This window comes from Chelmon rostratus, chromosome 13, assembly GCF_017976325.1.
Source record: "Chelmon rostratus isolate fCheRos1 chromosome 13, fCheRos1.pri, whole genome shotgun sequence".
In the NCBI taxonomy this organism is placed as follows: Eukaryota; Metazoa; Chordata; class Actinopteri; order Chaetodontiformes; family Chaetodontidae; genus Chelmon; species Chelmon rostratus.
The window spans coordinates 10,571,106-10,583,789 of NC_055670.1; the positions used below are offsets into that span (position 1 = coordinate 10,571,106).

General features: G+C 40.5%; 2 protein-coding genes across 2 annotated transcripts; one reads left to right on the forward strand and one right to left on the reverse strand.

Moving 5' to 3' along the window:
- Positions 1–2,477: 2,477 nt before the first annotated feature.
- Positions 2,478–7,626, reverse strand: si:ch211-214p13.8 (B- and T-lymphocyte attenuator). The gene is made up of 6 exons (XM_041951152.1): positions 7,531–7,626; positions 5,957–6,292; positions 5,829–5,867; positions 5,615–5,743; positions 5,497–5,528; positions 2,478–3,141 (listed from the first exon to the last, which is right to left on the reverse strand). Exons 1-6 carry the CDS (start codon positions 7,616–7,618, stop codon positions 2,857–2,859), a joined length of 909 nt encoding a protein of 302 aa, XP_041807086.1. The 5' UTR covers positions 7,619–7,626; the 3' UTR covers positions 2,478–2,856.
- A 1,612-nt stretch (positions 7,627–9,238) lies between these two features.
- Positions 9,239–12,638, forward strand: si:ch211-214p13.7. Its single transcript, XM_041951522.1, has 4 exons — positions 9,239–9,378; positions 10,040–10,059; positions 10,171–10,211; positions 10,586–12,638. Exons 1-4 carry the CDS (start codon positions 9,359–9,361, stop codon positions 10,766–10,768), a joined length of 264 nt encoding a protein of 87 aa, XP_041807456.1. The 5' UTR covers positions 9,239–9,358; the 3' UTR covers positions 10,769–12,638.
- Positions 12,639–12,684: the final 46 nt, after the last annotated feature.

Sequence of the window (12,684 nt, forward strand, 5' to 3'; positions counted from 1 at the left end):
TCTGGCATTTGAAAAACATCATCTTAAATTCTTACTGCTTTCAGACATCTGTATTTGTGCAGATTAGTACATTTTGGAGCAAGACCACATGCATTTAGCGCTGCTGCGCACCGTGTCAGAAGGGTTTTAAGCTGCAATGTGCTGTAGACTCAGGCCACACACTCATACCTGTCTCATATTGCGCATCTTTCAAAGTCTCTTTGTGTGTGTTGTGAGACAGTGTGTGTCTGCGTGTGCATGTGCGTTGCATGTTACATTCCACAGTGAGGCAGTTTGAGCTCTATTCCCTACAGACTGAAAGCTGAAACCATTTTCCTTCCCCACAAGGCTATGCATGTGTTATTGCATTTCACAGTCAGATGAGTTCATGTATGTGAGGAAGAGTGTAGGTCGGGCTGTGGTGAGGTATCGAGAGGGGATGCGTTAGTGGTTTTGTCTGTTTATATTATAAGACCTGCTCAAAAATGACCATGAAAGTTATTGTTACTTGTGCAGAGCCCCTCTGCTCCTACAAAGTGTCCTTGAACAAAACCCTAAAACGCTGCCTGCTCATCTGAATCAACGTGCCTTAAATATGTTAAAGCTATTTCATTTCATTGTTGTTGGTTAATTAGAATTAAAGCAGTTAAATATAAATTCCCTCTGTTTATTAAAAATACCTCTCAGGTTCTTGCATTTGAGTGTGTCCTCAATCCCACCTCACCCACTTCTGCTACTTTTTAACAATCCTCCTGACCGTGTCTGTAGTTTTAAGGGAGGTTTTGGATCAGGACCACAAGCATTCATCACTCCTCCCCACATTGTCAGATGATTTTTAAGTCGCAGTGCTGCAGAGTCCACACACTGATGTCAGGCTCGATCTAATCAGGCCTGTGTCAAACACTGCCCTCGCACAAGCCTCCACGCTCTCCAGCTCTCTACGGCATAAACCAGGCCTTTGTTCACCAGAGAAAAAACACAATTACTAGTGTGTGTGTATGTGTGTGTGTTGTAGGGACAGGGGCAAGAAGATCAGAATTTGTGTGTGAGCTATAACTACCAGACACCGTTTTTTGAGACCAGAAATTCCCACTCAGAGCCAGAAAAGAGGTTCATGATGTTCAGGACTCACGTAAAGCGTGAAGACCTGAACTCTCCGCCTTCCTCTCCTGCGCATGCATTCCAGTGAGAACACTGTAAGAAATGTGACAGCCAGGTCACATTATTCAGGAGCATTTCTTGACATTTCTCAGTGAACGGACCTTTTGTGAGCATCTGTGCTTTGGATCAGAGTGTCAGGATTCACAGGATTTGCTCCACTGGACATCAGAAAAAGAAAATTGAATTATCAGCATGTTTGCCAGGACAGCGTGCTGTGCGTATTCACCATGAGGAGCAGTGATGAATGATTTGTGTTCTTAGGGGTCAAATAACGTGAGCAGGGCCACATGGGAGCTTTTCTGATTCGATTTTTTCCGCAGATTTAAACCAAACAAATTCAGGAAAATCAGTCTGATGTATTACAAAAGTAGTTATTTGACTTGAGAGCTACACACTTGAAACTTCTACCTCTAAAAAACTCTTTAAAAAATCTTAAAAGTCATAATATTAAAAAACCAAAAACATTGTGCTATCTCAGGAATTGTACATTTACTGATGGTTTCACTGAGTACAAGTTCCTCCTTCACTTGATTAGATACAGTCATCTCTGTGGTTCCCAACATAAGGGTTGGGACCCTCTGAAGGGTCCCATGATAAATCTGAAGGGGTCACAAAATTATGAAATGAAATTAAAATAAGATTTCTTCACATGACTATTTTTACTTAAATGTTGCTTTTCCACCTTTCTACCTCTTAAAACCCTTCAAATTCAACAATCCGAGAGGGAAAATGAATGTCTGCAGTAAGGCCTTATCTTGTGGCGAGGGGACACAGGTAAATACTGATCTGTTTGAAGAGGTCGCAAGCCAAAAAGGTTGGGGACCACAAACCCATAGCCTACTGTCAATAAGATGGTTTTGACAAATTCTGTGTTTCTCTCATCCTCTCCAGGCTTTGTTCCTGTTAAGTGCTCCTCTTTGTTGTATGTTATTTAACTTGATGAATGTGTAACCACCATATGATAACACCACTGCCCGCACTGCAATATCTTAGTATGTAAACCGTAAACCAGAAGCGGGGCATCTGCTCTAACACATATGAGTCAGTGTTAGAAATCTTTCAATCCGCCTCCCCTAACTTCCTGCACCTTTACAATAAACCACACTGTTGTGGTTGAGGGGCCAGATACTGCGTTTCGGAAAACACTGAGGTCCGTATGTGGGACAGAAAATGCAAGAGATAAAATAGCACACTCATGAATATGTTTCCTCATAACGTCATGTCTCAGTTTTTCTTCTCTCACAAAGAACTAGAGGATGAGCTGTGCGCATGCATAACCTTTCAAAGAACGAAACGCTTTTGTTTGTTTTTTTTACAAGATATAGATCCTTCCCAGGCTTCACCCTTTAAACTACCAAATCAAACAAAAGAAGAAGTATTCAGTGAGTAAGTCTACATAGTTGTTGGCTTTTTTTAATACAAACCACTAAAGCTTTGGCCAGCAAAGTTAAATAAGTAAAAAAAAAAAATTCTTCCAAGTCATGTAAATGCACACTGGAGGAGAAAAACAGCTAGAAAAATAAACAAGAAATTAATAATAAAAAGCAGCATTGCCTGGAACAAACCCGAGAGTGAGAACATTAAAGGTGACTGCTGTGCATCTGTATTACCACAAGCCTCCTGTGTCCCCTCTTCAGCGGTGTGGTTGATCACTTAACCTTTGCTTCTGTTCCGTGACACAACCCCTTTTCCGCTTGCGTTTTCGCCTGCACCTGTTTAGGTAACGTTGATGGCAGCATATTCTGAATTCTGAAAAATATCTTCATTTTGCGTAGTCTCAGTGTGCCGCTCTCTGGCCGGTGTCCCAGCCTGCCGGTGGTTGATGACAGCATAAACTGCACGGTCTGACCCTTGACTCTCATCTACTGTGTTTGCCGCAGCGGCCTGGTTTCCACTGGTCATCGGGGAAGGTTGCGATGGTGGCGTGGGGAGGGTTTGAAGGAAAAAAGTCGAAGTAATATTCCTCATAGGGAGGTCAGGTATACTGTGAGTGGATATCTCCTATGAAGCCCAAAAAACAGAACAGGGTTAAGTAAGTCAATAATGATCATCTGCATTAAAGGAATACTTCAATGTTTTGGAGAATTTGCTGATTTGTTTTCTTGCCAAGAGTTAGATGAAGGTCGATGTCTATAAGATAAATATGAAGCTGCCAGCAGGCTGTTAGCATAGCTTGGCAACAAGACTGGAAACAGGGGCTAGCCTTGCTCTGTTCTGCAGTTGCGTATACCAGCACCTCTGATGTTCCATAACTAACCTCTCAATGATAAATAATAAGAAGAAATTCCTGCATGCCTCAGGGCTTTAGTGACTCAACACTGATACAACACAGATCAGGCCATATAGTAAAATCAAACTGCTTGCAAACTTTAAAGCTGCAGAAGGCATCAACTGAATATACACAATGCAAAAAGGTTCGAACAGCAGCAGAGGTTTCACAGGTTGCCCTGTAAAACCTCATGCCCAAGACCCCGGTTCCTCTCGCTGTGACTCGTCTTCTCAAAGAAAGACCTGGCAGAGGCTTCAGAAGCAGCTGCAACGCCGTCTAACAGCAGGATGAGAGGCTAATGCAACACACACAGCCAGCCATCAAAAGTTAATCCCCTCTGTTTGCCATCATGCCTCTTTGCCCCTCGTCGATACGAGCTCATGGCGTGTGGAGCCATGTTCACGCATGTTTTTTACTATATGTTGTTGGAGGGAAAGGAGGTATTGGAAATTTACCACAAGTTACAGGGTTGTGACCACAGGGCACTGCGTTGATGTTGTTTCACATCATAGTCGACTGTTTTCACTACTGTTATTTAATGTTAACATTTTCTCATATCCATTACATCTGTGCAATTAGAGTTACATATTTTTCTATTGTGTAATGGTACAAAACACTGTGTTTATTATGTGTGTCTGACTCATGTGCTATTCAATATGACAGTAGTATTTTTATGGCAATACTCTATACACGCATGTAGACAATAAAATAAAAACTCTTGTATATAATCTACATATATAGTTGACTTTTATTTTGTATCCTTTTTAATGCTTTTTTTATCATTCTGTCTTTTATTACTTGCTGTTTGTAACAATTTAATTTCCCTGGTGTGGGATTCATAAAGTTTTTTCTAATCTTATCTGTTTTTAGGCTTTCACTGTCTGACAGGACTTGAATGCGCCTCTGCATTTGTAGAACAGGTCCCGCTCTCTGAAATGACCTGCGATTGGTCAAAGTCTCCAGGCAAATGCTTGATCTTCTAAAGCCTATAAACAGAGCCAAGAGGAGGTGAAGGACTTTGCTTTCCTTTCAGATCATTTGAATTACAACATGCTGAAAGGTCATCCCCAGTGACACCAAAAAAAAAAAAAAACTGCCTTCGACAGCTTTAACTAACACACACACAAAACATATTCAGCCATTTATAGCATTTTTACAATAATTCATAGATGTCAGACATATATATATTTTTAAATCCATTGTTATATTTCATGTTTATACTGTGCTATCTTACACATGTACCTACTACAAGTACTGTGACCTCTCATAGACTGAAGTCAGGAATCACAGTCACTTGCTGGGGGTCATAGTAACATGGCTGTGCTCACTGCGTGCACTGTTCCACTGTTTGCAGTGGAGTGTGGGTAGATAACAGTTGAAGCGTTTCTGTTTCCCAAAAGACTTTTCCAGAGCATCTATTAGTTGTGACACATCATTCCTTTTCTCAAACCATGGCCACAACAACTAAGAAAGGAGAAGGAGAAAGTTTTCTGGAAATGACCTGTGTGTTTATAGCAGGAAGGCTGAGGTGCTTGAGATAAGAGGTTTCCTCATCGGCCCGAACATCTCTTACTGTTGTTCAGAGCTCATGTTGTCTGAGCTACCTTTGTCATTCAGTAAACTAATGTTTCGTTTGTTTTTTTTTTTCATACAGAGAAACAACAGGGCCGTCGTGATATCTCTTGCACCAAGAAAACCATGAATAAAAAATGTCTAACAACCTCATAAACTATTTTGAGAAAATCTCGCACAAAACATGAAAGGCGCGCTCGTGTATCAGTGTTTGGTTTGTCCACTCTGAGCTACGGTAGAAACATGGAGGAACACTCCTTCTCAACCTGGTCACAACAAGGTTTCAGAAAATATATCCATGTAATTTTTTTGTCTGGGTTAAACAAATGAGCTATAACTTGTTAATTATTGAGCTTTAGAGATGCTAAGCTAAGCTAATTGGCTGCTCATATTTATCGTACACACAAGAGTGATATCAGCCATCTCACCTCTCAACTCTCAGCGAGAAAGCGAGTAAGTTTAATTTGCAAAATGTTGGCGTATTCCTTCGAGGTAGCAACACTGCATCACATTACCTCTTCCTTCGTGCGGTGGAGGTTCAGGAGTCCTGTGAAGAAGACATAAAACAAACGCTCTAAATCTAGAAATGTCACCACAGTTATTCAGGCTGTGAATCAATGTTAATGTTCTTACGTCTCCAGCCCCAAGTGTTCAGGAGGGTTAACACTGTCAGCGTGGCAACCAGAAGAGCGATGCTGAGACAGATGGAGATGTAGGGCAGCCAGGGCACACCTTCATCACCAGCAACAGGTGGTAACTCATCTACAAAAACAGAAGCACCATATTAGTAGTCCCTGTCTGTATCCATTCAGATTAACTATATGACGGAACAAATACAGGTTCTTACCTGCACCATTGTCTGAGTTTTGCACCCCCTGGTTCAGGTCTGTATTGTTGGTAAGAATATAGGAAAAACATTTGAAGTAAGCCATCTTACATCCACATTTTGCCAGTGACAGAGAAAAAACCTCCTACCTGAAACTGAGATGTTGATGGTGTGACTGACCACCTCATATCCGTGTCCTTTTACAAAGCATCTGTACAGGCCGCCGTCATACACGGAAATCCGTTTGAAAGTCAAAAATGAGATCAGTTCATCTGTAGCATGCATGTCATTCTGGTTTATTTCTACATTCTCCATAAAATTAATCCGTTCACATTTGTTTGTGTCGAGCTCTTTACACCAGGTGACATTCAGTGATTCTCCGCAGTGTTTGACGGGACACCTGAGTGTCAGACGCTGTCGAGGGGCAGTTTTCCACATCGTGCCTCTTTGGACCATCAGCCCAACTTCACATGAAGGAGACAACTCTAAAACAAAACAAAACAAAAAAAACAAGTAATCACTCATCCTTAGTCTTGTCTTGAAACAATTCACATCAGATCAAACAGCTTTGTTGTGTAGAAGCTGTTCATGATTTCAGGAATTAATACAAGATGTGCAGTGCAGTGTCTCTCAATACTACAGTAAAACCTGACAACTACATCTGCAATGTTTTATTCTTTAATGCAAGAAATGTAGCTACATTTTCAAAATATGTTGAAACTATTTAAGAAAAACTGCACAATTTGTACAACTAAAAAATTGTTAATGATTTCATCACAATATCAACACTGGCATCCCATTTTAACATTTTTCCCTCTTTTGTTCCTGTCATGTAAGTCGATCTGAAACACAGAGTTGTTACCTCCTTATCCCCAAGCGTGCTGTTTCTTCCCTTGTAATTATGAAAGTACCCAAAACGTACAGTATTGATACACTATAAATTAACTGTAAATTAGGGGCTATAATCTTAAGTGTTGTTGTTTTCTCTTGTCCAATTAATGACTCCAATCTATTCCAAATGCTCCCTCATGCTCTTATTTTAGAGTTTAAATCATAGTTTTTGTGGTGTAAGTAGAATACAGCTCTGCCCAGTAAAATGTTTTCATGTCGTTATTTCTACCTTGAATTTTTCATGTTATTGTTTTCTTTGGAACACTTGCAGTCTACAAATTACAGTGCTAATAATAAATAAAATACTTACTGGCTTTAAATTAAGGGAAAAGAAGGGAGTAACAATCAGCATTTAGGAGGCACCTAGAACTAAAATACACTGTGATGCTTCTTCAATTATACAGCCATAATCATAATAATATAATTATATTATATAATATTTTATTATTATTATTATTATAAATAACGTATTAAATAATTACAGGGCACATACTAGGAGGCTTAGCCTGTTGGGGTGAACAACAGAACATTTTATTTTACATCTTTAATTGTATAGTTTCCATGTTACGTCCTGATCATCGTTTACCGTTACTACAAACCATTACCTTGGAAAATTGACTGGTCATGGGTTGAATTGATAGCTCATCACACTTGTCTTTATACTCTATGACATGCAATAAACCTTATAAAGCTTATTTGTATAATATAATACAAATACATATATATATATAACTTTGTTGGAAACCGGGTTGTAGTTAACGACTCTATTCAAAATCTCCCGTCATGCTGTATTGAAAGTCATGTCACAAGATAACAGAGTGTTCCGGCTTACCTTGACCTCTTCCATAGTCGCAGGCGATTGTAAAACAGTAAAATATGAGCAGGGAGGTGTACGGCAGTCTATCCATTAGGCTTGACATGTTTATCACCTGAGACCTTACAGATTATCTAAAACTGTAGCTACTGCATGGGCTCATTTAACTTGTGAGAAGCTCACCACTTCCTGACCTCCTACGTACATTTGAAGACCGGCCTGCATATGTGTGTATTTCATGCTGTCGTGACATAACACAGTTCACAATGTGCAACCGTGTGAAAATTACATATTGTGTCATTGTCTTTGTAGTTTGATTGTGTAATACACCTCTCATTTACACAGCGCATCCTCAATGCAAAATCTGAGACTAGTTGTAAAGGTTATGAAGTGGGCTTGTCACTGCAGGGGACTGGGGAAAAAAACTTTTGCAAGCAGCCCAGCAGGAAGTTATGACATCCTGGCTTCAAAGTCAGACTGAGGCCTCGGGTGTGTATCATTCCAGTGAAAAGCAGATTAAATCCACTGTAACATAAAAAGTAACAGACAGGCTTCATGCATGCTTGTGAACAGCTTAGTCAGCAGTGAACGCTAGAGGCCGCCTGAATGTTCTCATCATCTTTATGAAATAATAAGACCCTTGCTTGCTTCTCTTATCCAATCTGTGCAAATATCTGCAGCTGCTGCAGATGAAGAAATGGCCATAAAGTCTGCCAGAGTGCAATCACAAGCAGTTGCTGTGGCTTGGGTAAACAATTTTCAACACAAGACTGTTTCTAAAAGGACTAAGTACGTGACTTGTTTTCATCACAGTTGTGGATGACTGGTGGACGTGGCTGTACTTCATCATCGCGTGTATTTTCACCAGACATGTATTGACACTGACACTGTTCATAGCACAAGTGTTTTTTATTTCTAGTTTGTTTCAATGCAACCAGTAGATGGAGAAAGATGAAAGTCAGTGGTACATGGCTGCTCAAACAGCGCCCTCCAGTGTATAACACAGTACTGTGTACTGCACATGATGGTTAAATTCTAACCATGAATGAATATACAGTGTAAGTTTTGTAAAACCCATTCTCAGATATTGGTTTTTGGACGGCCAAATCTTTTCAACATGTTCAGTGGATCATGTTCATTTGGGCAGATTTTTCTGTATTGTGCATGTAAATATATGCCCATAAAGGTCAACCTCTACTCTTGACAACTTTTGAAAGTAAACTGGACTTTCTGCTGACCATTAAAAAAGCCTGGTGACCGCCTCATATTCCTCGTCTAGAAAGTTTCCGCAAGCAGGCAAATGAGACAACACAGCAACAAGAGCAAACATTACAGTTAATGCCAGCTTGCCTCACCTTGATGTGTGTGTGTGTGTGTGTGTGTGTGTGTGTGCATGTGTGCAGTGTTAGAAACCAGATCACGCACAGGAAATCAAAATAACACACAAACAGGTCATTGTGCTCTCTCTCACTCTCTCCCTCTGTCTGTCTCTTTCTCTCTCTCTCTCTCTCTCTCTCTCTCTCTCTCCCTCTCTCTCTCTCACTCACTCTCTCCCTCTGTCTGTCTGTCTGTCTCTCTCTCTCTGTGTCTGTCTCTCTCTCTCACACACACACACACACACACACTCTCTCCCTCTGTCTGTCTTTCTCTCTCAGTCTCTCTCACTCTCTCTGTCTCTCTCTCTCTCTGCTGTGGCCTGTGTGCACCCAGACACAGCCGGAAAGAGATCAGTGAGATCAGTATTTACCACAGAGTGAAGCTCGGGGTTGGTCTGAAGCAACCAGGCGCTGGCTCCTGCCACCTGCTCAGATACACAGTGTGAACATCCAGATTCTGTGGGAACATCATGGGAAACTGCACTGCAGGGTAAGTGATCATCTTTGGTTTGACATGGAGGGCACGCTCCCATGCAACAAAGCTGTTTTTTGGGCATGTGATAATTATACTTTGCAACTGCTGCATGTATAGAAAACCTCTTTGAAAAAAGATGGATTGAATTAGAAAAATAATGTGTGCAAAAAGACAATATGAGAAAGCTAGAAACAGTTGTTTAAATGAACTGTTACATTTTGGCCCTGTGGTAACAGCTTCTGCATTTACAAGAGAAAGGAAATACTGGAAGCTAAGAAAAGCCTCAGATTTCAGCCAGCATCAACAACAGGTCAAACATCGCTATGCAGTACAGTTTGTATTTGTTATATCATGAGAGATGTTGACCTGGGAGCATGCAAAGTTCCACGTCCTGTGCTCTTGGTCACTGACATAGACAGCTGGACGTGGACAGATGAGGGTTGTAGTCATATGCAAAGTGTTTCCTGTTACACCACAGATACGCTGTCATCTTTTGAGCTGTCAAGGAAACACTGCTGTGTGGTAAAACCTACACCTCTAAAAAGCTGTTGCAGATATTATTATCATACAATGTTTTTTGGCATTGTGTGATATGATGTTCCGTGTTTAGTGTGATGTATATCTGGATGATTGTGTCCTTTTCAAGGTCTCATCATTTCAATTTGTTCTGCTTTAGGATAACGAAGAAAAGGAAAGGTAAAACTACATTTCCAGTAGTACTTATAGTATTTATTATAGTATTCATATAGCATAAGAAAACTTTGTACAGTTTTGCTAGATTTTATATATTTACATATTGTCTTTCAGGGGATTCTGCACCAGATGATAAAAGCAACACAGATAATAAGGTACTCTGCCCACATCAACGTTGGGTCTGTTCTCTTTTTGTGGTGCATAAATCTTCATCGTTATCAGTTCCAGCTTTCCACAGGACATGGCTGTGTGTCTGTGCCTTTATGATAGCCCAGTTAGAGGTGCTGCCTCATTAGATTTGCATACATCTGAGCATTAGTGTGTGGCCTGTTGTAAAAGAAAGTGTGAGGCTATTTATTTCTTCCACAGGAAGGCATAACCACAAGCCCTATCGAGAAATTGGCGTAGTTGCCGTAGCACTGAATGAAAAGTAGAATATCTGTAGCATATGTTCAGGATGGAGGATTGCCATCTCACTCTGTGTGTTTCCCAGGCTGGGGATTAATACTCTTATCTTATCTCATGCCAGCCTAAGGAGGATGTAACGTATGCCTCCATTGACCACAGCACTGCCAAAAAGTCAAGAAGAACCAGAGCGACCACTGACGATGATTGTGACTATGCAACAGTTAATATCCCAGCAGCACTTCAACCTGAGTCTGAGACCTCATCTAAAGACGAACGTGAAGACGATTATGTACTCATGGGGTAAAACGCAACAAGAGAGGAAGTCCATTCAGGCTGTGGGAAGATCATCATCACAAAGGCCAGAAAGTCACATTTCATAATGGTTTGGAACAACTCGTTTGCAGGTGAACTGAAAGGTTTCCTGTCGAACCGTTAATCAAATCTTGTTCTTCAGTGAAGAAACTGTGACAAAATGAAGCAAAAAAATCATCCACAGTCAGCAGCTGGTTGTGGAAACGCCAAGCCCCACGCACACAACTGTGGTGTACCTCCCTCAGGAGGACAAACTTTTATCACATTTGAGCTTCTTACAAGGGAAACGCCACCTCAGGAGGAGAATCTGCAGCTCTGGAGTCCTGAAACTTTTAGCTCATTATCTGGAAACCATTAGTCTAACTGGAATTTTGGTCTATCTTTAGAGTCTTAGTAGAAGAATAATCGTAACTCCAAAACGGCAAATCCAGCAGCTCCTGCCATGCACCACTCTGGTTACAAAGTGACCTGAATGACAGAATTTTAAAGTGAAAGTGAACTTGTTCTGTGCCCCAAATTCATCCTCCAGGTTCAAAGCAGGGTTTTTAGCATGCAGCGTGTTCACGCTGGAAAAGTGACAAAATGACGTTTACGCAGAGCACAGTACACAGACGACACAGTCGATCTTTGAGTGTGCTGTTGATGGACACTATTCTCCCGCAATGCAATTCAAAAAGGAAACAGAGGATCAGCTCATAGCTACGCTAAAGAAATTTTCATCAGTTATGGATGGTGGTGAAACAGTTCCAAATACGTATTAAATTGTTGGAGCATTTTGCTTTCTCTTTGTGAGGTTTAACTGACTCTACAGCGTTCCAAAATCGCAGTTTGATTTACATTTGTGTCATCCTCTGCTTTCCCGATACTAATACAGCATACTTTGATGACTAGTCTGAGGTACATACAACACAGACTATGGATAAAGTGTGATATTTGCACCCATCTTTGGTGTTTGGGCTTGAAGAATGTTTGTAACTCATGCAAGAAGGCTTATATGTTTTGAACACCTCCAAAACAGCGAACCCCGTCGCTTCTGTTATTTACAGAATGGCCTGATAAGCTGAGGATCTTAAAGCCACGTTGTGTTGAATATCTTTATAATTCTGATGAAACGTTCTGTTTGTGGAGAAATTAGCCTTTAAAAATTGGTGCATTCAGTGTGTTGCTTTCACTGTCAGTGGGTGCGTGGGTTTGTTCCACCATGAAAGGAAAAGAACAGCTCTGTGACCCTGTAAACACAACGTGACTTGCCTTTGACTCGTGATATGGTTTTCTACCACAGATGAATGATCTTTATCTACAGTCAGTGGAAACAGAAGCAAATCTTTGCTCCACCTTAAACCAAAGTTACAGATGTCGAAACGTCACTCCAGGTTAAGCCTCAGCCAGCCTTTGCTCATGTTTATATGTCCAAACTTAAAACCTAACTCATTGTTCACATGATGAAATGGCAATATTGTGTATGTGCAATTTTTTTGCAATTGCCAAAATACGATGGAAGGATGTAATGTCTGCAACACGTACCTTAATCTGCAATTCAGAGGTTTTTTCTCATTTTGCAACTCTGTGATCCTGAGAATTGCTGCAACCACCCTCAAGTCTTAAATAGAAATTCAAGATATCTTAAATAGATATTTAAGACTTGAGAATTATCAATATTTAAGAGTTGAGAATTTATATTCTTTATATTTTGTACATGTAAGCAGGAAATGTGCACATTTTTGTCCATGCCTGTGTCTACAGAGTTATTTATATGTTTGACTGGATGCAAATGAAATTGTAGAGGAATGCAGTTTACTGTATGTTACCTTTGTTTCCCTGTGTGGTTTATTGGTCTTTTTTATTGATTAAAAGTTTACAAACTACCACTTCTTCATTAGTCTGTTGGATTAACCAGCTGCATCACTG

Excerpts from the sequence above, each read along its gene's own strand:
- si:ch211-214p13.7 (XM_041951522.1), top strand. The coding sequence starts at position 9,359 with ATGGGAAACTGCACTGCAGG. Across the intron at positions 9,379-10,039 it reads ATGGGAAACTGCACTGCAGG|GATAACGAAGAAAAGGAAAG; the intron begins GTAAGTGATCAT and ends GTTCTGCTTTAG. Across the intron at positions 10,212-10,585 it reads AAAGCAACACAGATAATAAG|CCTAAGGAGGATGTAACGTA; the intron begins GTACTCTGCCCA and ends ATCTCATGCCAG.
- si:ch211-214p13.8 (XM_041951152.1), bottom strand. The coding sequence starts at position 7,618 with ATGTCAAGCCTAATGGATAGACTGCCGTACACCTCCCTGCTCATATTT. Across the intron at positions 5,744-5,828 it reads AAACTCAGACAATGGTGCAG|ATGAGTTACCACCTGTTGCT; the intron begins GTAAGAACCTGT and ends CTGTTTTTGTAG. Across the intron at positions 5,529-5,614 it reads GAACACTTGGGGCTGGAGAC|GACTCCTGAACCTCCACCGC; the intron begins GTAAGAACATTA and ends TCTTCTTCACAG.